The 22,641-nt window shown below is 67.4% G+C and overlaps 3 protein-coding genes across 3 annotated transcripts; 1 reads left to right on the top strand and 2 right to left on the bottom strand.

Moving 5' to 3' along the window:
• Positions 1-820: 820 nt before the first annotated feature.
• CDK2 (cyclin dependent kinase 2) lies at positions 821-5,139 on the bottom strand. Its single transcript, XM_090054516.1, has 7 exons — positions 4,880-5,139; positions 4,465-4,542; positions 4,252-4,372; positions 4,002-4,172; positions 3,364-3,465; positions 2,477-2,680; positions 821-2,204 (listed from the first exon to the last, which is right to left on the bottom strand). The coding sequence occupies exons 1-7, from the start codon at positions 4,993-4,995 to the stop codon at positions 2,100-2,102; spliced, it is 897 nt and encodes a 298-aa protein (XP_089910642.1). The 5' UTR covers positions 4,996-5,139; the 3' UTR covers positions 821-2,099.
• Positions 5,140-6,710: 1,571 nt separating this feature from the next.
• PMEL (premelanosome protein) lies at positions 6,711-11,856 on the top strand. The gene is made up of 11 exons (XM_090054503.1): positions 6,711-6,861; positions 8,198-8,323; positions 8,563-8,709; positions 8,827-8,967; positions 9,419-9,580; positions 9,744-10,157; positions 10,247-10,609; positions 10,761-10,886; positions 11,052-11,136; positions 11,215-11,505; positions 11,582-11,856. Exons 1-11 carry the CDS (start codon positions 6,798-6,800, stop codon positions 11,715-11,717), a joined length of 2,055 nt encoding a protein of 684 aa, XP_089910629.1. The 5' UTR covers positions 6,711-6,797; the 3' UTR covers positions 11,718-11,856.
• A 290-nt stretch (positions 11,857-12,146) lies between these two features.
• Positions 12,147-20,851, bottom strand: DGKA (diacylglycerol kinase alpha). The gene is made up of 24 exons (XM_090054508.1): positions 20,793-20,851; positions 18,273-18,368; positions 18,023-18,099; positions 17,817-17,943; positions 17,624-17,704; positions 17,464-17,513; positions 17,284-17,358; positions 17,084-17,203; positions 16,773-16,890; positions 16,530-16,618; positions 16,305-16,424; positions 16,140-16,238; positions 15,875-15,964; positions 15,559-15,632; positions 15,322-15,396; positions 15,034-15,119; positions 14,489-14,578; positions 14,095-14,255; positions 13,949-14,013; positions 13,785-13,875; positions 13,459-13,648; positions 12,889-13,009; positions 12,743-12,803; positions 12,147-12,643 (listed from the first exon to the last, which is right to left on the bottom strand). Exons 2-24 carry the CDS (start codon positions 18,340-18,342, stop codon positions 12,545-12,547), a joined length of 2,229 nt encoding a protein of 742 aa, XP_089910634.1. The 5' UTR covers positions 18,343-18,368; positions 20,793-20,851; the 3' UTR covers positions 12,147-12,544.
• Between the last annotated feature and the right edge of the window lie 1,790 nt (positions 20,852-22,641).

The following is a 22,641-nucleotide window of genomic DNA, read 5'->3' as shown; positions in this document are numbered from 1 at the left end:
AGGCGGGGTTTATGGGTAGGGGCGTGACCTAGACAAGGGGAACTGCAAATTGGGCAGGGCTTACGGGGAGGGGCAGGGCGGGGCCTATGGCCGAAGTGCTTGTGGACAGGGGCGGGGCATATGGCCACGGGACGGGACTTAAAGGTCAGGGTGCTCAGGGCAGGGACCAGGCCTGACCCCTGGGCCCGGGAGACCCCGGCACAAACGGGGGGGCAGTCCAAGGCCGGGGTCCTGGGCCCAGCCCTGAGGACTCGCCCCTGGCCCAGGAGCTTAGGGTGCCGCCAGGGCCTCGGCCTGGCAGCGATGCTCCTGCAGGGCTGAGTCTGTCCCAGAATCTCCCTAGGATCCATGTATGGGACTTAAAGTCTGCTCAGCCTCGAGCCCCCCCCCCCCCCCGTACAAGCAGGTGTCTGCCACCCTGTGGCCTGGAGGAGGGCAGGGAGCTGCAGTGGGAGCACATCCTTGTGAGGAACACAGGACTCCTCCCATGCCCTCGCCTCCCTGCTCACCACAGCCTCACGGGGGCAAGGGGGACGGGTCTCACTCCCTGCCCCCAGTGCCCCGGGGGGACAGATGTCCGTTGACCCCGTGCTCTAGGGGATCAGCCACTCGCATCCCAGAGGGCTGAAGACCCAAGGGCGTTTGGAGCCCAGGTCTGGTCAATTCCACACGAACAGCTGTTAGGCCTCGGTGACCTCCGCTCCCGGGAAGCCCACAGCACGGTGGAGCCCCAAGGCCCTGGCTACCACTGCAGCCAGAGGGAGGAGCAGCACCTGGGCTTCGGCCTCTGCAAATAAAAACCCTTGGTTGCAAGCAGGGCTAAAACGCAGAAAATCTTTTAATGATCCGTGAACTCAGTACAGAAGACGCGACGCTTGGTCTGAAAACCCGGCAAGACACAGAAAGTTAGAGGCAAAAATATGCGACAGGGCTCATCTGCCTTAAAAAAAGAGCTTAGTTTACAAAAAAGGCCAAGGTGCTTTTTCTAATCAATTCTGTACAAACTGCTTTAAAACCCACCCCCCCACCGCACTGTGCACAGGCTGTCCCGCAAGGCACCTTGTGCTCCCAGCCACCTCCGGTGATGCTGATCCCTCCACTAGCTCTGAGGACGAGGGGGCCAGAGCTTTGTGTTGGGATCAGCCCTCCTGCTGGTGCCAGGTGCGCACCAATGCTGGTCCTGTGCTCTGGCAGGTTCCCATTGGATCCGGAGCTCAGTCCAGGCCCTGCCTTTCTTGCTCAGCAAGGGGGCAGAGAAGGGGCTCTGTCCCCTAGGACGAGGGGGGCAGATGCTGGGAAAGGCAACGGGAGAGGAGCCCTGCTGCCAGCATCAGAGCCTGATCCGTGCTGAGGGCAGAGAAAGGAGGAAGAAGCACCAAAAGGCCAGCTCCAGGGAAGCATCACGTGCCCAGCCAGGCAGATGTGGCTTCTGGCTCATGCCTGAGCAGTTAGCAAGGAGAAACAGCTCCTCCAGCTGGGGCTGCTGTCCCCCCTTCCCTTATTTGCTACAGCAGGACACGGACAAGCCCCCTGGATGTGGTGCTCACAGCATCCCCTGCCCCTCGCTCCAATCTGCAGTTCATGAGGCCAGCAGCCTCCGGGCACAGGAGCTGTAAGCTTCACATGTATGGGGGGGCACCCCACCCCCTGCCTTTGCCATGGAGACAGCCAGGCCCAGCACTGAGGCCTCCCCCCTGGGTCCAGTGCAGATCTACAGGGAGGGACTGATCCTGCCAGAGGAAGGCGGAGGTTGGACAACAGCCCCAGGGGCCCAGCTGCTGGTGCTGGCAGCGGGATCCGTTCCTTGCTGGGTCCTTGGCAGTTCCTGCCTTTCACTGCGGAGCAACTGCTGTGGCTGCGGGGAACCCAGTGAAAGGCCCCTGGGAGAGGGCAGCAGATGCTGGGAAAGGCGACGGGAGAGGACCCTGCTGCCAGCATCGGAGCCTGATCCGCGCTGAGGGCAGGGAGCTGCAACCAGGGTGGGAGCTGGGCAGGCCCCGGCCCCTCTGGGCCCCACAGTCGGTTCAGAGCTGGGCGGTGAGGGGCAGGAAGGAGGGCTCCGGTGAGGCTGGGCATCGGCTCCCTGCCCCGCGGCAGCCTCACAGGCGCAGGTGTGGCACGGCTTTGGTGACATCCCGGAAGAAGGGGTGGCCCAGCGCTGACTTGGCCGAGATGCGCTTGTTGGGGTCGTAGTGCAGCATTTGCTGGGGAAGAGACGGGGGGAGGGGGGTTAGGCTGGGCAACTGAGGGAGGCTGGCTGGGCCGTACCCTCCTCCTCCACCCCCCCAAAATGCTAAGAGCCAAGACTGGCATGTGAGCTCCCCCAGCCCCAGTTTCTCCTGCTGTTCCTCCTGCCTGTTTGCTCCCAGCACAGAAGGGACTAGAAGAGTTACTTTCCTTCTGCACAAGCCAGGCACCAGCTCTGACTCCGCTCTTCAAGAGCCCCGAACCCTGGGCCCAGTAGCAGACTACTCACAGCCAAGAGCTTCCTGCCCTCCTCGTCCAGCGGGGGCACCACCTTGCTGAAGTCCTGCCGGGCCCACTTGGGGAAGCTGGGCTTGTAGTCGGGCATGGAGGTGACTCCGGGCCACACAGCCTCATCCGGGGTGCCCAGCGTGCGGAAGATGCGGAACAGTTGGTCGATCTCTGAGTCGCCAGGGAACAGGGCTCGGCGAGTGATCTGGGAGGGGCAGGGGAAAACCATGGGGGGCACCTGGGGGCCAGGTAGGAGGTCCAGGTGCTTGAGGACCCACCTAGACCCAATGCCTTCTCCGGAGAGAATCTGCCGAGCGCAGGACACTGGGCTCTGCGCAGGGGTTAGGGTGGCAGGCTTGTGGGGGGCTGAACCGGGACTGGCCAGGTGGGGGCCTGGCCACCGAGGATAACACCAGGTCCGGAAGGGCTGTGCCCAGATGGAGCTGAATCCCACGGGAAGCATCTCCCCTCCCGCCACAGCATGACATGGACCCCGTTCCATGTGACCCCATCTGCCAACACCCGGTCCCAGGACACCCCCTGCCCTGGGGTGGAGGAAATACCAGGCTGGGCGCTGTGGCCTGCACCCCGCCCTAGTCCACAAGGTCCCTTTCTTCCCTGAGCCCTGCTGGGCGTCAGCAGCCCTTTGCGTGGCCGGGTGTGACGTCTCTGCTGGCCCAGCACAGCCCCAGGGCCTAGCTCTGCAGCTCCAGCTGCGGGGGGGGGAGGGGAGGGGGGCTCGGGGGCTGCGCCAGGGTCTTGGCAGGTGCTGGCTCTGAGCCAGCTGTACTGGGAGCTGCCCTGCCCTGCCCTGGTCAAGGCTCATCCTCCCGCCATTCTTGCCTGCCACAGAGTGGGACCCCCGCACCCCCCGCGACGGCCACACACCATCTCAGCAAAGATACAGCCCAAGCTCCAGATGTCCACAGCCGTCGAGTAGTACTTGCAGCCCAGCAGGATTTCAGGGGCCCGGTACCAGAGAGTCACCACCTGGGAGGGACGGGGAGGGGCAGGACAGGGGCATCGTCATGCCCAGCAGAGTGGCTAACGCCCCAAACAAGTGGGAAGCCCCTCTCCCCGCACAGGAGCAGCACATGTCACCTGTCCTCAGTAAACAGAGGGGAAACTGAGGCACATGTGGGACGGCACGCTTTGGGCAGATAGTGGGTTTCTGGGGTAGCTGTAAAGAGAATCCAGGAGTCCGGCCATGTGACAAGAGAAGTGGTGCCGGCTCCTACCCTGGGGGTCTTCAAGAGGAGGCTGGATGTACACCTTGCGGGGGTTGTTTGCCCCAGTACTCCTTCCTGCCAGGGCAGGGGGTCGGCCTTGATAATCTGCTCAGGTCCCTTCCGACCCTAGAAACTACGAAACCTAGCATGTCACCCCCTCCAGCTAGAGCCTCAACTAGTGGGGACGAGCACAGGGGAGGCCACTGTGTTTGGCCCAGGCTGGAGCTCCCTGCCAAGGCCCTTGCGGGAGAGCCCCTGCAGGCCCCAGAGCGCTGCTGGGTGGGCAGGTCCCCTCACCTCATGGGTGTAGGTGCGGACAGGCACGCCGAATGCCCGCGCCAGCCCAAAGTCGGCCAGCTTGATGGCGCCGTCGGCATTGATGAGCAGGTTCTGGGGCTTGAGGTCGCGGTGCAGCACGCGGTGGGAGTGGCAGAAGGCCAGGCCCTGCAGCAGCTGGAACAGGTAGCTCTGGGGGGAGGGAGGCGAGGCCGGTTACAGGCACGGGGACCAGGCACAGGGCTGCAAGCGGCCCGGGCAGGTGCAGTACCTTGATGAGGGGCAGCGCCATGCCGCTGAGGGAGGCCGAGTCCATGAACTTCTTCAGGTCCTGGTGGAGGAACTCGAAGACCAGATAGAGCTTGTTCTCCGTGTGGATGACGTCCAGCAGCCTGGGCCGGGGGAGAGGGGTGAGACGCCCGCGCGGGGCTCCCCCCAGGGCTGCGGTGCACCCCCCACCCCGCCCCGCCCCGCCCCCACTTACTTGACGATGTTGGGGTGGTTCAGCTCCTTGAGCAGCGAGATCTCCCGGATGGCCGTGCTGGGGACGCCCTCCGTCTCCCTGCAGGGGTGGGGGGAGTGGGGATCAGCGGGAGTTTCCGCGACCCCCGACCTGCTCGCTTGCCAACGCGCAAGAACGAAGCCACTGGGCGAGCGGAGGGGCGATGACGGACGGGGGCTTCTCGCGCCCCCCGCCCGCAGGCTGTCCCAGCCCCAGCTCTGGGGGGCCCGGGGGGGGGGCCGCCCCCCGCCACCAGACCCACCCACGGGCCTCAAGGGGGCAGCCCCGCAGCAGAGACGCCCCTGGGCTCGCAGGTGGGCGGGGCCCCGCGGGGCCTGCCCCGCACCTCGGCCCAGACCGGATCCTGCCCCCCGGGACCAGCCGGCCCCGCGCTCACGTGTCCAGGCGGATCTTCTTGAGCGCCACCACCTCGCCCGTGACCTTGTTCTTGGCCTTGTAGACGACGCCGTACGTGCCCTCGCCGATCTTCTCCACCTTCTGGAAGTTCTCCATGGGGCGGCCCGGGGCCGGGGGAGCGGCCGCGCGGGGAGCCAGAGCCGGGCTCGGGGCCGCTGCGGTTGGCGGCGCGCGGCCGGATGGAACGTTCCTCCCCGGCACCCGCAACAATGTTGCCACTTTCCGCCCCCCCCCCCCGCGCGGCCGCTTCCCGCGTTCCGCCGGCCCCGCCCTCGCCGCCGCAGCATTGGCTGGCGCTCCGCTCGCCCCGCCCACCCCGCCGCTCCATTGGCTGGCGCGGCCGCTGATGCTAGGAGCGACGCGGGAGAGCCCTTAAAGGGCCAGGCGCTCCCGGATGAACCCGGCTCCCAGCGTCTGCCCTCCGGGTGTCCCGGGACGGTCAGGTTCCCCCCGCCGCCTTCTGGGGTGTATTATGGGGAGGGGTCTCCCCGACACCCCTGCAGAGCCTGGAGCTGGGTCCGGGACTCAGACCACCAGTGCCCCGGGTTAGGCCAGGCCAACAGACTCATTGCAAGTTGGAAAGACTGAGGCCACCGTCACAGGACGAGTCCCAGGCCTCTGCTCCAGCCACTAGGTCCTGCTGTCCTGGCAGAGGGAGACCCCGGGGCCCCTGCTCCATGTGGCCCCTCTTGGGCTCGCGGGCGCGGACCAGCTGGACGTGCAGCGCGGGGGCAAGGGAGCGCGGAAACCGCCTGGGCGGGGACCTGGCCGAGGCTTGGCTCCAGGTGGGTCGGGCATCGCGGAGCAGCCCCCTGCCCGGCCCCTGCCCTTCGAGGGATCCACCCCATCAAGTATCCGGGCTTAGGAGTGAGGCCCCCAACCCCGTCCCAGCACTGGGCCAAGAGCTCAGGTGGCCCCAGAACGGGGCTGGGGCCTTTACGCCAGAGCTGGAATTGGGATGTGCTGTCAGTGTGCGTGTGTGTCTGTGCGTGGGCACGTGTGTGCCTATGTGCGTGTGTGTGGGTACGTGTATGTGTGCGTGCAGACATGCGGGGGCCTGGCCGAGGTGGCGAAGCAGCTGCCAACCGGCTGCCGCTTCCTGCCAGCACCTGGGCCGGCGTCATCCCTGCAACAAGGTGTCTCTGCCTGGTGCCAGCTCTGCACCCAGAATCCCCCCTGCCCAAGCAGCAGTGTTACCCCCCGCAGTCCAGTCCAGTCCAGTCCAGTCCCCCTGACCCAGGTCCCCAGGGATGTAACCAGTCCCATCCCTTTCACCCCAGGCTTGCATCAGTCTCTGGCTCCCTGGGCCGGACTTCAAGGCAGGTGCTCTGGTTGGGGAACCCCCACCTCCGCCCAGGTGCAGCCCACGACCCCGTGCCAGTGCAGGCACAGCCCAGCCGCGCCATGGGGGCACCTGGGCCCAGGACCCAGGATGGACGTGTGCGCTGAAGATACAGTCGTCGGTCTGAGCCAGCCACGGCTCCGGCACCAACAGCTTCTGGAGCAGCCATTGCTCGGGGCCCCGTGTCTCCAGCTGAGGAGCTGAGCAGGGACGGGCTAGTGGGCACCTCTGTCCCTCGTGGTCTGGATCAGGGAGGCGGCCGGGGTGAAGTGTCAGCTGGTGCCCGGGTGCCCCTGAGACTGTCACTCCTGCTCACGAGGAGAGGAAGCGCCAGGCCCCCCGCTCAAATTCCTGCTTCTGCGTGGGAGGGAAAACCCCCATTGTCCTGGCAACCCAAACTTGTGACTCAACCTCACCCCCCCATTTGGGGGCATCTGGAAGGTGATGCCCGTGGAGGGGCGGGGCTATGCAAATCAGGGTCCCTTCTTAGCTGGGGAGACGGGCAGGCTTCGCCTCTGTGACGAGGGTCTGCCGTGGGCACGAGGGTCTGGCCAGGATGTGGACGAGCGGGTGCTTCCTGGCAGTCTGGGCCCTCCTGGGGGCAGCCACAGCTCAGCGTGGTGAGTGGGGTCCAGGCCCCGCGGCTCCCTGGGGAGCTGGGGGTGGGGGGTTCTGTCTGGCCCCTCCGCACCTTGCTCCGGACCCCTGGGCACCAGGGCTGCGATGGGGGAAAGCCCCACCTCCCTGCCCTGCCCAGGCTCTGTGTGTGCTGGGGGGATCTCTGCAGGGTCTGCAATGGGGCAGGGAGTTGCATAGGATGGAGGGACAGACAGACCTGGGGGTGCCCAGGACGGTGCCGCCTCCTAGTGCCCCCCACAATGGCTAGACCCAGCCTCAGCCCCCTCGGGACTGGGGCAGGTGGATTAACGGGGTCCCCCCCAAAGCCGAGCCACGTGGGCGCCAGATTCCAGGCCCCGCTAATCCCTGCAGGGGCCCAGCGCTGAGACCAAGTGGGTGACGCGGGGGGAGGGCGGACAGCGTGCATGCCTGTGCATGTCCCTGCTAAGAGCTCGGGGTGGCCCTGCTCCCAGGGGCTGCTGCCCGCGGGGGGAGGAGGGAGGGGAGCTGGCCACCCTGTCAGTGCTATAGCCCCTGCCCCAGGCCAAGCTGCCCTTGGGGGACTTCTCTCCTCCAGGTTCCTCCTGGACCCCCCAGGCAGCCCCCCCCAGTTCTCACCTGTGTGAGGGGGGCACAGCTGGGCCCGATGTCTGGCAGGGGTAGAGCCAGGGACTTGCCCCCTTTCCTAATACCCCCAGGGCCTTCGCTGCTGGGCCCCGACGTAGATGGGGAAACTGAGGCACGACAGGACAATGGGAATATGGGGGGGTCACCTGGGGGTCAGCAGTGTGGGAGGCTGAAGGGAGAACCGGTATCCTTGCTTCCAGCCCCCTCCGGATAATGGGCCAGGACCGCCCCCCACCCCCCCATTGTGGTCTGGGGTAGGAGTCGGCACCGGCTCAGCTGAGAGTCACATGAAAGGGCTTGGGCAGGATCTGGAGCCATGTGATGGGGCTTTGCCTGGTGCCCCCCCTCCTCCCCCATCACATGCTCCCCAACGTGCCCACTGGGCCGGGGGCCATGGGAGAGACAAGATGGGGGGGGATGTGATGCAGATGCCTTGGGGTCTCCCCTCAGGCTGGAGCTGGGGGAGCTGCCAAGGGGTGGGGTCCTGGCCCCACGTGGCAGCCGGACCCATGGCTGGGGACAGCAGCCCCAGCCCCCCGTTGCCTGTGGGTTTCTACCCACTTGACTCCCATGAATGAAGAACCCAGGCATCCTGGCTCCGTGCTCCTGCCTCTGGGGGTCAGAGCTGCCTCTGGTGATGGCGGGGGCTCCTGCCCCTGCCTGCTGCCCCCACCTGCTTAGCTGCCCCCCACCCACTCTGCATCTCTCCAGGGCCCGGCAGTAGGAACCGAGGCAGCGACCGGGGCAGCCGCCAGCTCCCAGGCTACAGGTCCTGGAACAGCCAGCTCTACCCCCGGGGGCCGAGGGGGGACGCCCGGCAGCGGGACTGCTGGAGAGGTGAGTCCTGGGGTGGGACCTGCCAAGCCCGACCTGGGCTGAGCCCCAGGGGCAAGGAGAGGGGGTGGGGGGACCCAGGGCGGGGGCAGCTGCAGGTCGGGAATCGGGAGCTCTGGGGGAGCTGGGGCTGTGGGTCATGGGCTGTGGGTGGAGGGTGCAGCATGGAGCTGGCCTGGGGCGGGGGTAATGGGAGGGGGCAACCCCCCAAGTGCCCCCCGGGCCTGGCCCTCTGCCCGCAGGTGGTGACGTGAGCTTTGAGGTCACCAACGATGCCCCCACCATGACGGGCGCCAAGGCCACATTCACCATCGCCCTGCGCTTCCCCAGCAACCAGACGGTGCTACCTGATGGCCGTGTCGTGTGGAGCCGCAACTGCACCGTTAATGGTGAGGGAGAGCCCCTGCTTGGCACCCATCCCAGACCGGCTGCTGCCTGGTGCCCGGTCCCGGGGCATGGGTCAGTCCCCCCCGCTGTGTGGCACTAACCCCTCCCCGCTCTGGCAGGGACCTGGGTGCACCAGGGCGACACCGTGTTCCCGGAGATGCTGCCTGAGGGCTCGGCTGGCACCTTCCCCGACGGGCAGCCCTTTCCCCGCAGTGCCTGGGGCGGCCGCAGCAAGTTTGTCTACGTCTGGTGGGCCTGGGGTGAGTCCCCTGGGCACTCCCGGCCTCACGGGGCTGCCAGCTGTCCCCTTGGCCCAGGCCTTGTCAGGCTTAGACCCAGCTGTGGTCCCACCTGCACCCTGGAGGAGGACGGGGTTGGGGAGGCTAAAGTGCAGGGAAGGTACCCCTAGAAGAGCTGGGAGAGGACTCTGGTGTCCAGGCTACCCACTGGCCCCCATTCTGCTCCTGGGAGTGGGGAGAGAACCAGGCTCCCAGCTGCTCTGCTCTTATGCTGTAGACCCCACTCCCCTCCCTGCTCTCACCCACCAGCCCCCACAATCCTCCCAGAGCTGGGAGAGGACCCAGGCATCTGGGCTCCCTAATCTACCCCCTGCTGCACTGGGAGAAAACCCAGGTGCCCAGGCTCCCAGGCCCCGCTCTGATCACTGGACTGCACTGCTCTGAGAGCTGGGCCTGACGTGTGTGCCTGCAGGGCAGTACTGGCAGGTGGTGGACGGCCCCTCGTCCCAGCTGACAGTGGACACGGCCGGTGTCCCACTGGGTTCCTACTCCATGGCTGTGGAAGTCTATCACTACCGTGGGCCCCGCAAGTTTGTGCCCCTGGGCAGCACCGCCTCCCAGTTCAGCATCACCGGTGAGACCCAGCACGGGTGGGGAGAGGCTGGGGGGCACCCCAAGCAGGGCGGATGGGGGGGAGGCTCATGGTCCACCCTGGCCAGGGACTGAGCTGCAGGGAGCCAGAGGGCCAGGGCAGGGGCAGGTCCTGGCGCCATGCTGACCCCACCCCCTGCCCCCAGACCAGGTGCCGTTCTCGGTGGATGTGGCACAAGTGGAGACGATGGCCGTGGTGGGTGCAGAGCTAGGGGCGGCCGAGCGCTTTGTGAGGAACCGGGCCGTGTCCTTCACGGTCCAGCTGCATGACCCCAGTGGGTACCTGGCGGGTGCTGATGTCGCCTGCTCCTGGGACTTCGGGGATGGCAGTGGGACCCTCATCTCCCGCGCTGCCCGCGTCACCCATACCTACCTGGCGACCGGCTCCTTCGCCCCCCGTGTCGTGCTGCAGGCTGCCATCCCCCTGGCCTGCGGGGGCACCTCCCCAGCCCCAGCCACAGCCACGGGCCCCCCGGCGCAGCCCACTGGTGCCACAGCAGCAGCCACGATGGCAACTGGTGGGAGCTCCGGGCAGGCCACGGCACAGCCACCAAGCAGTGGTAAGTCCAGGGGGGCGTCCCCAGGGAGGAGGTGCAGAGCCCTGGTGCCAGCCCAGCCTCACTCTAGCTTTGCTTCTCTCTGCCCACAGCACCCATGGCTGTGGCCACAGGGTCCCCAGCATCCGGGGCCACAGGGTCCCTGGCCACGGCGTCCCCAGCATCTGGCGACCCGGCCACGGCGTCCCCAGCATCTGGCGACCCGGCCACGGCGTCCCCAGCATCCGAGGAGCTGGCCACGGAGCCACTGGGCACGGCAGAGCCGTCTGACCCTGACACCGGGACCGTGCTCCCTGCAGCCGCCACGGCTTCAGCAGTACCCAGCACATCCGTGGCATCCGTGGACCCTCCGCTCCCAGCTTCCACCTCCCCTGCTGCAGACCAGCCTCCCACCACAGGCTCTGCTGGGCCCAGCCTCCCTGCCAGCGTGGCCAGCACCAGCTCCGGGACAGCAGGTAGGTGGCAGGTGAGGGCGGGAGCTCCCCTGGGGCCCCAAATGCATCCACGTTGGCTCCAAACTCCATCCCCCGGGAGCTCTGGTGCCCCAAGGTCCCCCTGCCTGTGGGGCCTGGCAGGTCTCCCCTTCTCTCTCTGTTTGCTCCATAGAGGTGACTGCCAGCACTGCAGTCCCCAGTGCTGCCCCCGCCCTGGTGCTAGCCAAGAGGCAGGCACCGCCCAACGGCTGTGTCCTCTACCGCTACGGCACCTTCTCCACCCAGCTCGACATCGTCCGTGAGTCCTGGCACTGCAGGGAAGGCGTGGGGGGCAGCGGGGGCACCCCATCCCCTTCTGCTGGGACACCCCCAGATCCCACTGCCTGCTTTCCCTGGGTTGCCGTGGTAGTCAGGATTGGGGGTAGGGGTGTCCCTGGCAGAGGCTGACCCCATCCCCTTGCAGAGGGCATTGAGAGCGTGGAGATCGTCCAGGTGGTGCCAGCAGCCGGTGAGAGTGCAGTGGAGCTCACTGTGACATGCCAGGGCAGGTAGGGCCGGGGCTAGCGCTGAGGGGTAACCCCACACCCCTCCCTGATGCCCCCCTGATGCTTCCCCTGTGCTTGCAGCCTGCCCGATGAGGTGTGCACAGTGGTGATGGACGCGGCCTGCCTGGCGCCGCAGCAGACCGTGTGCAGCCCGGTGCCACCTGCCCCCGCCTGCCAGCTGGTGCTGCACCAGGCCTTCAACCAGTCCGGCCAGTACTGTCTCAACGTCTCGCTCGCCAACCCCAGTGGCCTGGCCATGGCCAGCACCCGTGTCACTGTTGGAGGTGTAGACACTGCCGGGACCCGGGTCACATTGCTTGTGGGGCTGGTGCTGGTGGCTGTGGCCCTGGGCGCCGTGGGCCTTGCCTACAGGTGAGCCTAACCCTCCCTGCCCCCTCCTCTCCCGGCTGTGGCAGGGGGATGCTAACACAGCCTCCTTTTGCCCCAGGCGCAACGTGCAGTCCGGCCCTGGCGCCCGGCCGTGCCTGCCTGACCGCGCTGCCCTGCGCCTGCTGCTGCGCCGGGCCCTGGGCACTGGACCCCACAGTGAGAGCAGCCCTCTGCTCAGTGGCAATGTTGTCTAGAGCCAGCGGCAGCCCTGGGACCTGCCACCAGGTGGGGGGGGACGGGACCCCCCCAGGATGCCTGGCACCAGCTCTCCCATTGCCGCTTTTCCTCTGTGTCCCCCCAACACCCTTTTGGTCCCAGCTATTAAATGCTCAGACTCCACCTGCCTCCGTTTGACTCTGTCTGGGGGGAAAGACAGGGTCAGGGAGGCCCTTGCCCTGCCCACACCCTCCGGGAACCCCCATGTGTAGGCTCCCATAGGGGAGGGGGTTACGTGCCTAGAGAAGTGAGAACCCAGGTGTCTGGGCACCCTGTGCGGGCATGACCCTGGCAGCCAGTCCTGCACTCCCCTCCCAGAGCCGAGCCTGGAACCGAGGCGTCCGGCCCAACCCCAGGGGGCCCCCGCTCCTGCCCTGTCTACCCCCCATCAAGCCAGAGACCATGAGAACCAAACCAATGCAACTTTTATTACTGGATGAGGCACTTGGAGGATGGGGGGTGGTGCAATAAATAGGGCGATGCTAGGGCGGGGGGGCCCTGGGAGCCAGCAGCCGGGACAGGGAGCTGGGTCGGGTCAGGGGGATCAGGGGGCCCTGCCCCACATCCCACATCCCCTAACCCAGGGGCATCACAGGCCAGGATGCCCTCTTCCCTGGCCGGGGGAACAATGCCACCATGAGATTGTGTATCCAGCAAGCAGGGGAGGCCCAGGGGACCTGTCAGGTGTCCCCCCTCGAGGCTGATATGAGCAGCTGGGCTGGGCCCCAGAGTGCAAAGACCCCCAGGCAACGCAGCAGATGGAAGCGGGGTCCCCAGGGTGTTGAGCTGCAAGGGGGGGTTCCCCTCAGGGCTCAGGGGGGCCCTTCTTGAGGCCGAAGAAGCTGGAGGAGCGCAGCGGGGGGGCCATGAGCATCGGCGTCTGGTTCTTGTGCGTGATCCGGATCTGCAAGGGCCATAAGCCACGTTGGTAGTGGGCCTGGGGGAGGACATGACTCACAGCCCCACCCGGGAGGGAGATGCACCCCCACAAGGGGGCACCTACCGTGCAGGGCGGCTGCATCCAGGGCTCCCCGTCGATCTGCATGGGCAGTGGCTTCAGCGTCCTGTGGAGACGCCAGGTCAAGCAGTGGCAGCAACCCCTCCCCCCCTCCAGTGCCAGCCCCAGCCTTGCCCCCCTCCCCGGCTCACCGCAGCGTGATCTCGGAGCACTTCGCCAGGCGGGCGCCGGCGCTCTTCAGACCCGTGTAGATCTGCCCCATCTCCAAGGCACCCTCCAGCCCCACCACCTCCAGCCGCTTGTCGCTCAGGTCTGTGAGGCAGGGAGGGGAGGCTCAGTGCTACGCAGAATGCGGCTGGGGGGGCATCACCCACTGCCTTTGCCCAGGCCCCCCCAACCTGCCTCCTGCCAACTACACCTGCCCCCGCAACAGGCTACTTTACCTTTTAAGGAGGAGGAGGAGGGGCTAGCAGAGCCCCACCCACAAGATGGGACTGCCCCAGGCAGGGCTACTTGGCCATGTGCCCTGCTCCTGGAGGCCCCACCCACCTGAGTTCTACCCCTGCCATGGGCCCCGCCCCTGCAGCCCCACCCCTGCCAGAACCCCCACCCTGCAACCACTCTCATCCAAGCCCCCTGCCAGAGGCCCCACCCTGCAGTCATGCCCACCCAGGCCCCACCCCTACTAGAGGCCCTGCCCTTCGACCACACCCACCTCCAAGCCCCGCCTGTCAGGGGCCCCGCCCCCTGCCCTGCCCCACCTTGCACACAGGTCTTGAGGGCCTCGGGGTCAGTGACGGCCTGGGGCTGTGCCGCGCTGGGTGGGTGCCGCGCTTCGCCCAGCGGCTTCTTGGTCTCACCCCAGAGGTTGGAGCCGCCGTGCATGCTGGGAATGTTGAGCACGGCGATCCCCGACAGCGCGCTGCTCAGTTCCAGGGGGGTCCCGCAGCACTGAGGGGGAGGGGGGCAGCGTGAGTGGGGGGGCAGGGACGGACCCCACCCCAGTCCTGGGGCCAGCTCGTCTGGGGCAGCTCCCAGATGGCCCTGCCCCATCAGGGGGTGGGGGGCAGGTGCAAGATGCCCTCACCTCAATGCTCAGACACTCCTTCAGCTTCTTACAGGTGGCAAAGATGGTCTCGGATGTGGCGAACTCAAAGTACCAGAGTTTGTTCTTCATCCTGCCGGGGGTGGGGGGTTAAATCTGGAGGGGTGCAGGAGTCCCAGCCGCCTCCCCCCGCCCCCCATGCCCACCTGCTGTTGAACTTCTCGGGGTACTTCTCCCGCATGACGTGGAAGCGGTGGGCGATGGAGGCGTCCTGGAGACAAGGCAACGTCAGGGCTGGGGGGGCTGGGACCGGCCCTGTGCCCAGCCCCCCCGCCCACCCCCCTCCCCATACCACGCCGATGGAGAAGTAGTTGTTGATGATCTCGTAGGGCACCGGGTCGCCCTTCTCAGCCGGGTTGTCAGGTGTCACCTGCACCAGCCAGCGGTCCATCTGCACCACGCTGCTGCTCTCCACATCCCGCAGCACCCTCAGCAGACTCTCCCCGTCATAGCCTGGGGGGGCAGTGGGATCTCGGGGCCCTGCCAGACTGCCTCAGCCCAGGAGGCTGGGGGTCCAGTGGGGTTGGCCACAGGCTTTGACCCCAGGGGCCGTGGAAAGGAAACAAAGCTTGCTGGATTTGCACATGCATGTGCAATGCAAAGTGTCTGGAGCACACTGGGCTGCTGGGCTGCAGGGGTGGGGCACAGCCCAGATCCGAGGGCCCCATGGGCCTGGGGTCACTCACCTCCTCCCCAGCGCAGGCACCGTGCCAGGTCATTGCCAGTGCCCAGTGGAAGCACGGCCACGGGCGGCCGGCGCGGCAGGTTGGCCTTGTCTGCAAAGCAGGGAGTCATTGTGGTGGGGGAGTCAGTGCCAGCAGGGCCAGGACTCTATCCGTCCCTGCCCTGCACCCCGGCTGGCCAGGCTCACTGCAGGGCGCAACGCTACCCACTGCCACCAGGGGGCAGCACAGACCCTGTAAAGGCCTGAGACTGGGCCCAGGGACAGGAACTGGGCATCCGAGACACATGGATGCACACTCACGCAACCCATGAGTCCAGGACGTACATGACTGCACACACACATGCAGACTCGCCATGGGACCCAGGTGTCCGGGACACATGGACACCACCGCCACTGGAGCCCAGGCGTCCGGGATGCACGCACGCAGACACACACACAGCCTGTCCCACCCCTCCTACCCACCACAGCCCTCGGCATGTGCTCTGGGGGCTGCCACCCCCCCCATGACAACCTGGCAACCTCCCACTCCCGCCACTGCATGCCCACCGATGGCATCCAGGATCCATCCCACGGTGCCATCACCGCCACACACCAGGATCCGGAAATCGGGCACATCCCGGAAGAAGTTCAGCCTGCAGCAAGCGGGTGCCAGTCAGGGCCAGGGTGGGGCCTGCAGGAGCTGGGGGCTACCCCCCAGTTTGGCTGATGCCTTTCACTCCTGACCCACAGCTCTGCCAGTGCCCCTCACCCTGGACCCGCAGCCCCCATCTATCCCAGTGTCAGGCCGCCAGTTCCCTTCTGCCCCTTGGGCTGTGCCTGGGGGGCTGCACTCACCCGGGGGCCGGGCCACCCTTCAGGAGGTTGTAGACCTGCCGCGGGTTGAGCAGATACTGGAACTTGCGCAGCACCCTGGGACAGGAGACGGGGGCAGGTCAAGCGGGTGGGGAGTGTCAAGAGGCAAATGTCCTGGTTTCCAACACTCCCCCGTTTTCCCCCTCCCACGGACCCACCACCTAGGACTCCCAGCCAGGAACCCAGGAGTCCAAGGCCCCACAGCCCCTTGCCCCTTACCTCTCGCCTTGTTTCCCACCACTCTTGGGGTTAACGAAGACCAGGAGTGGGTGGGTGTCGGGCACTGGCAGGACCTGCAGGGCAGGGAGGGGAGTCATGAGGGGGAGCCCACACCCCTACCCTCCTCAGTGCCATGGACCCACCTGTACGTGCTCATGTATGTGCAAAGGATGAGTGTGCACGTGCAAGTGCGTGCTTTCCTGTGGGCCAGGCCTGACATCAGATGGAGCCACCCCCACCCCATGTCCACACTCCCTGGAATCACCACCACCCCAAGGCACCTGCAGATGCTGGCTCTGCCCCCTGATGCACTCACCCGCAGCGCCTGCCCCTCGGGGGGGGTGATGGGGGGCACCCCCTCCTCCATAGGTGTCCCCCCGCCACTCTTCTGGCTGTTTTGTCGCTCCTGCAGGGACAGAGCCCCAGTCATTCATGTATGCGGGAACATCTGGGGGCTGGATCCCAGGAGACCCCGGGGCAAATTCCACGGCCGGCTTGGGGTTCCCACCCCCTGCATCCCTGGGATGTGCCCGGTCTGCGGAGCCCCCCTGCCCTGCCCAGGGAGGTGTGCCCGCACTCACCAGGACGCCAGGGTAGATGGCCGCTGGGGGCAGCACATGGTCACGCAGGGCCCCGCAGTCGCAGGCCTGGGGCAGGTTGGATGCGCACTCCTCATGCACCTGCAGAGGCAGTGTGTTCAGAACTGCCCCCGCCCCCCGCCCCCTGGCCCAGTCCAGCCCCCGCACCTTGAGGTGGCACCAGACGCAGTGCAGCCCCGTCAGGCTCTGGAAGCTCTTGATCTTCTTTTGGCACCGGTCGCACTTGCTGGCCTCACAGCCGCCCTTCACCCACACGTGTAGCTGCACCTGGGGGCGTGAGCCAGATGCCTGGGATCACACCCCAGCTCTGGGAGAGCTCTCCCAGTCCCTCCCAGTCCCCTGCCCCGTGCTGGAGGGGCTGCCCAGACTCACGCTGGCCTCGCGGCGGGACTTGGCGTAGGTGCTGATGCAGTTGGGCGGGGCGCGGCGGGCGCAGCGCTCGTGCACTGTGTACTTGCAGACTGCGGGCAGCAGGGGGCGACACGCACGTCATGGGAGGGCAGGGCTTTGGCGCCCTCCAGCCCCGCCCTCTGCTCTGCCCTTGGCAGACCCCCCGTGCCATTGGAGCTGTGCGGCGGGGGCTGCCCTCCCCGCCAGGCCGCACCGCGGACTCACAGGTGCAGCAGAGCCCCTGCTTCCGCAGCCCGAGTAGCAGTGCCTCGCACACATTGCAGTAGACCGGCCGGTTGAAGTGCTTTAGGCGCCACATGTGCTGCCCATCATCCTTCATGTTCTGGGGAGGGCAAGGGGCAGGGGTTAGGGGGTGCCAGGGTAGGGGGAGACCCCTAACATGGGGGGGCAGAGCAGAGTGGAGCCCTGCCTGCTCTGCACCCCATCTCCTGATTTCTGCCCCTGGAGCCTGAGGGGGGCTGCTTGGCCATGCCCCCCCCAGGATCATGCCACCCCCCCCCCCACATGGCACTCACCACCTCGAGGCCCAACAGCACAAGGAGGGGGATGGTGGTGACACCCCCACGCAACCACTCGGCCAGAGACACTGTCCCGCTGCCGTCGTAGTCGATCTCTTTCATCATCTCCTGCAGGATCTGGGGGGGAGGGCAGAGCTCAGGGGGGGCTCCGTGCAGTCCCTGCCCTGCCACCCCCTTGTCGCCCACCCAGGGCTCACCGGCTTCAGTTCCGTGACATCCCAGTCCAGGTACTCGGCCACGCGCATCATCTGGGTGATGATCCGGTCGACCTCCTGCGAGGGCCCATGGTCAGCACCGGCTGGGACCCTCCCCCCTCCAAAGGGGACTGGGGGTCAGCGGTGAGAGGTCAGGGGTCAGGGGCTGCCCCCACTACTCACCGAGCTGTCCAGCAGGCCGTTCCCGTCCTTGTCGTACAGCTTAAAGGTAACTGGGGGAGGGGAGAAAGAGCCCAGTGAGCCTCTGCAGGGGGCTCCCCCCAGCTCCCTGCCCCTAGGGGTCCCCCAGGCACAGAGGACCCTCCCCGCCGCCCCCACTCACACTCCAGCTTGTCCTCGGGCCGGCCGCCCTCCAGCAGCGAGAAGTAGCAGGAGACATCGTTGACGCAGACCAGGCCGGTGGCTGCGGGACGGAGGTGGTGCTGAGCCCACCTGGCCAGCGCCCCACGCCCAGCCCTACCATGTGTCCGAGCCCCTGCCAGGCCAGGGAGAGCTCTCCCCAGCCTGCACCTCACCCGTGGAGTCCGCGGCACTGCCCGTGGTCTGGAAGGACATGAAGAGGCGGCGGCAGAGATCATCCGACAGCACCTCGGTGTCCAGGTAGCTCTGTAGGAATAGCTTGAAGCCCTCGAAGTCGATGCACTGGGGGGGCAAAGGGGGTCAGGGTTTGCAGCCCCTGGGGCAGGGGACGAGCAGGAGCAGGGTGGGGGGAGACACTCACATCTCCCTGCAGGTGCTGGGCCACGGTGCCATCGCCATGGAGCTCCCGCAGCACGTCCTGGACCTTCCTGCCGCTGTCTGGGGGGGTGAGGGGTTGGGGGGCACCCCCCAGCGAGACCCAATGCTGATGCCCTCCCAGGGATGCCAAGACTGTGCCCCTCATTCCCCCCCAGGGAAGAGCCCTTTGTCAGGGGGGCTCCCTGCCCTGCCCCCCCAAACCCAGGGTGAGCCCCTGGGGCCACGGTACTCACAGTCGATGAACTGCTGGAGCTGGGCAAACTCCTTGGGGCTCAGCGTGGCCCAGTCCCTGCCCTCCGACATGGTGCCTGGGCACCGGCGGGCTGAGGCTGCAGGAGCAAAGGGGGGGCCATGAGCGCGGTGGGGGGAGGCGACCCCAGCCGTGCCCCCCGGGATCCGCTGAGCCGGCACATTCCAGGCTGAGCCGCCAGAGACGGCGCCAGCTGCACCCTCCCCTCCGGACCCCCCATGAGACCAGCCTGGGCCCGGGAGGGGGGCTCTGCCAGCCAATCAACTCCCTCTGCCCGCGGGAGCCAGGCCAGCTACCCCTGCCTCCCAGCTGGCTCCGTGCCCGGGGGACCCCCGAGTACCGCAGGGGCTGGGCCGGCGCCCCCCAGCCATGCCAATGCACGGCTTGCTGCACCGCGAGCCCATGGCTGCTCAGGCAGACACACAGCTGTGGGCACTGGGCAGTGCTGGCGCCGGGGCTCTATCCCCGCAGGCGGGGGGGGGGGCTTCAGCACTGCTGACAGGCGCTGCGTGCCAATGGGGGGCTGGCATGTTGTCTGAGTCATGGACACGCGTGTGCGTGGGGCGGGGGGAGGGGGTTTTGGCCATGGGCCATGAGGCTCCAGGGCTGCCTGGTGCTTGGGGCCAGATGCCTGGGGTCTACCCCCGGCTCCAGGGCCCAGGGGGTTCAAGTGGGATGCTGGGGACTCCTGAGTCCTTCCCCCTGCCTCAGTTTCCCTGCCAAGACAGCAATGACGCCCCTCCCCGCTGGCACGTGTGGCGGCCACGGGCCTCGGCTCCCCCATTAGTGCATCGTTTATTCAGGCTAATGGGGGCCGAGGCGCTCTCAGCGCTAAGTGCTGTGTTCTTGTGGCGGGGGGGGAAGAAACACGTCTGCGGCGCTAATGGCACCGACGCCTCCCAGTCCCACAGTGCATGGCAATGCCCCCACCCCGTGCCCCTCACCCTAACCTGCAGCCCCCTGCCCTGCCAGTGTCCCTCATTCCCGACCCGCAGCCCCCTGCCCCTCATAGCCCTGTCAGTGCCCTTCACTCCCAACCCCCAGCCCCCCCAGCCCTGCTGGCACTCCTCACACCCAACCCAAAGCCCCCTGCCCTGCCAGTGCCCCAACATGTCAACCTGTAGCCCCCTGCTCCCCCCCACCTGTGCCCCTCACTTCTGGCCTGCAGCCCCTTGCCCCCCACAGCCATGCAGCCAGCCCCTTGCTCCCCCACCATCGGTGGCCCTCACTCCTGACCCGCAGCCCCCTTCCTCCCGCCCAGAGGCCTGCGCAGGAGGATACGGTGCATCACACACACACAAGTGAATCATCCTCGCCCAGAGGCTGCACCCCTGCCCTGCCCAGCCCAGAGGCCTCCCCCGACCCCTGCACCACCCCCAACCCCCTGCACATGCGCTGCTCCCACAGGCGCCTGCCGGAGTGCACACGCGTGTGCAGGGTGGGGCCATGCCAGGCCCCTCGGGCTCCACATGGCCCCAGGGCCTCACGTGCGGGCGCCACAGGCTTGGCCCCCCCAGCAGGAAGGGGTGGGCGGGCAGCACCCGGGCTGCTTGAATCACGGCCCAGAGAACAGACGGTGCCGGAGAACAACACGCCGGGCATGGGGGGGCCGGGCCCTTGGGGATTGGGCATGGCCCAGCTGCAGCCGCGGGGCGGGGCCCGAACTTTGCCCCCAGCCCTGTATCTATGCCAGCAGCCACCAGGGTCTAGGCTGGGTTGGACAGGGCCATGGGCATTTGCTTATGCAAATATGGAGGCAAAGTGGAGAACGTGCCAGGCACCCGGGGCAGGTCCCCCCTTCCCGGACACTGCCCTGGACCGCTCTGCCTTGGGGAAACTGAGGCACGGAGGCGCCCCGCGGAGCACACAGGCCTCCCGCATGGTGCCCCAGGGGCCGGGCTCGGCTCTAGCAGCCTGCTTGGCGCCGCTTGGCCCCTCCGGGCTGTCGAGGCGGGCGCCTGGGTGCCCCCGGGGCAGCTCCCCGCGCCCGCCCGGCCCTGCCCGGCCCTGGGGGGCAAGCTGGAGGCACCACGGGATTCCCCCTCCGCTGCCCCGGCCCCTCCGGCCCCAGCGCATCATCTGGGGCCGCCCCTGGCAGCGAGGGGCAGGCGGCCTAGTGGGTGGAGCGGCCGCCCTGCGCGCGGGGCAGCTCGCGGGCGGGCGCGGCAGGACCCGGCCGCCGGGGTCCCCGGGGGCGGGGAAGGGGCCGGCGCGGGCGAGGCCCGGGCGCTGGGGCGGGGCAGCCCGCTCCGAGCATCCCCCTCGGGGCCGGCCGGGTGCAGGGGCCGGGGCGGGCGGCAGCCGGCCCCGGGACCCGCGGCAGGTGCCGGCCTGGGCGCCGCGGCCCCGATCCCGGCGGGACGGGCCCGATCCCGGCGGCGGCACCAGCCCTGCCTCCCGCCGGCCGGGGCCGGGGCCGGGGCCGGGGCCGGGCTCGGGCTCCGCAGCGCGGCTCCTTCCTCTTCCCCCCGCCCCGGCTCCCCTCGCCCGCCCCGGGCCGCACCTGGAGCCGAGCCGAGGCCGCCGCCGCCGCCGCTCCCCGGGGCCGGGAGATCCGTCCTCCCCTCCCTGCCTGCTGCCGCCCGGGGCCGCCCCCTGACATCACATCGCGGCTCCGCTCCCGCCCCGGCCCGGGGGTGCGGCGGCTCCGAGCTCGCCGTGGGGAGGTGCCCCTGCCGGGGGCTGCGGCGGGGCCCCGGGGCTCCTACCGGGCACGGGCCTCCCTGGGTCTGCGTGTGTGCCACTGTGTGTGAGCGTGTGCACCACACCTGGGGCTGTGTGTGCATGCCTGTGTGAGTGTCTGCCTGTGCATGCACTTGGGAGCGTGAGCCGTTCCTGGGTCTGCATGTGCATGCCTGTGTGAGTGCGTGTGAGCCATGCCTGGGTCTGCGTGTGTGAGCGCATGCCCCACACTTGGGTCTGTGTGTGCATGCAAGCGTGAGTGTGTGCACCACACCTGGATCAGCGTGTGCATGCCTGCTGTGTACGCCACTCCTGGTTCGGTGTGTGCATGCAAGTGTGAGCATGTATGAGCCATGCCTGGATCAGCAGATGCGTGCTAGTGTGAGTGTGTGCATGCCTGGGTGAGCATGTGTGCACCACACATGAATTATAGTGTGTGCATGCTTCTGTGAGCAAATGTGCACCACACTTGGATCAGCATGTGCATGCATGTGTGAGCATGTGCACCGCGCCTGGGTCTGCATGTGCGTGTATATGTAAGCCTGTGCACGCCACATCTGGATTAGCATGCACATGCATATGTGAGCATGTGTGTGCCACGCATGGATTAGTGTGTGCATGCCTCTGTGCGCCATGCCTGGATCAGCGTGTGGTGTGAGCGTGTGTGCACCACACCTGGATTAGTGTGTGTGCCACGCCTGGATTTGCATGTGCATGCCCATGTGAGTGTGCGTTCTCCGGCGCTGCCTGCTGGCACACCTTGGCAGCTCAGAGCCAGGCTGGCGCAGCTGGGCCCCTGCACAGGCCCCGGCAGGCCAAGGCGGCTCCACACGCGGGCGGCAAGAGAGCAGAGCTGGGGGTGGCGAACGCCATGGGCCCTATGGTGCCTCCTTCCCTCCTGCCCCCATGTGGCCCCCACGGCAGGAGGGGCAGTTGTGAGAAGGGGTCGGGGCTCAGGCCCTGCTGGCACCTGGACTGAGACCGGACAGTCTTGTGCTACCCAAGGGCCAGGCTGTGACCTGTGTCCCCAGCACTGGGGCCACGGCATAGCTCGATCTCCCCCAGGCCCATGTGGTGGCAGGGAAGCCAGACCGGGTCCCGGAGGCCGTGGTACCCCCTCCCACGGCAGGGCCTGGGGGCGGCCTTGGCGCCTGGAATTTCCCTGGCTGCAGCTGCACGGGCTGCGTGGGCGAGAGGTGCGAGTGCTGCCTCGTCTCCTCTCCACAGCAGCTAACGAACGAAGTGCCGCAGCCACAGCTGCAGCCCCTCCCAGAGGCAGGCAGGGACCCGCCCAGGCCTCCTCTGGCAAGGGTGGCGGGGGAGGGGCTGCCCGCCTCCCTCCCCCTCCCCGCCGGGCACACTGCCCCTGGAGGTGCCCGTGGAGCCGGAAGCCACAAAGCAACAAAGGCTGCTGCAGAGCGGAGGCCCCAGCTCCCTGGGCACCAGGCACCGTGTGGGCGTCTGCCATGGGGCTGCACAGCTCTGCGTGTGTGCATGTGCGTGTACCTGCTAGTGTGTGTGTACAGCTATGTGTGAGCATGTGCCTGTGCATGTGAGCGTGTGCACCCATGTCTATGTGACTCCATGTCTGCATGTACATGTAAGCATGTTTTGGTGTGTGTTCTTGTGCACGTTCGTGTGTTGTGCATGTGTGCACATGTAAGTGCATG

The sequence above is a fragment of the Crocodylus siamensis genome, chromosome 6 (genome assembly GCF_052110815.1).
Source record: "Crocodylus siamensis isolate JL-2025a chromosome 6, ASM5211081v1, whole genome shotgun sequence".
Classification (NCBI taxonomy): Eukaryota; Metazoa; Chordata; order Crocodylia; family Crocodylidae; genus Crocodylus; species Crocodylus siamensis.
The sequence above is the reverse complement of the archived record's forward strand: the minus strand, read 5'-3'. Positions and strand labels throughout refer to the sequence as shown.

Bases quoted from the DNA above. Each gene is read 5' to 3' on its own strand.
- CDK2 (XM_090054516.1), bottom strand. From the start codon at position 4,995: ATGGAGAACTTCCAGAAGGTGGAGAAGATCGGCGAGGGCACGTACGGC. The intron at 4,373-4,464 runs GTAAGTGGGGGC...CCCCCGGCCCAG, and splicing joins AACCACCCCAACATCGTCAA to GCTGCTGGACGTCATCCACA. The intron at 2,681-3,363 runs GTGTGTGGCCGT...TGCCCCTCCCAG, and splicing joins GCTGTATCTTTGCTGAGATG to ATCACTCGCCGAGCCCTGTT.
- DGKA (XM_090054508.1), bottom strand. From the start codon at position 18,342: ATGTCGGAGGGCAGGGACTGGGCCACGCTGAGCCCCAAGGAGTTTGCC. The intron at 17,514-17,623 runs GTGAGTGGGGGC...CCCCTCCCCCAG, and splicing joins GCCCGAGGACAAGCTGGAGT to TTACCTTTAAGCTGTACGAC. The intron at 15,120-15,321 runs GTGAGTGCAGCC...CGCTTGCTGCAG, and splicing joins AAGGGTGGCCCGGCCCCCGG to GCTGAACTTCTTCCGGGATG.
- PMEL (XM_090054503.1), top strand. From the start codon at position 6,798: ATGTGGACGAGCGGGTGCTTCCTGGCAGTCTGGGCCCTCCTGGGGGCA. The intron at 8,710-8,826 runs GTGAGGGAGAGC...CCGCTCTGGCAG, and splicing joins CCGCAACTGCACCGTTAATG to GGACCTGGGTGCACCAGGGC. The intron at 11,137-11,214 runs GTAGGGCCGGGG...CTGTGCTTGCAG, and splicing joins ACTGTGACATGCCAGGGCAG to CCTGCCCGATGAGGTGTGCA.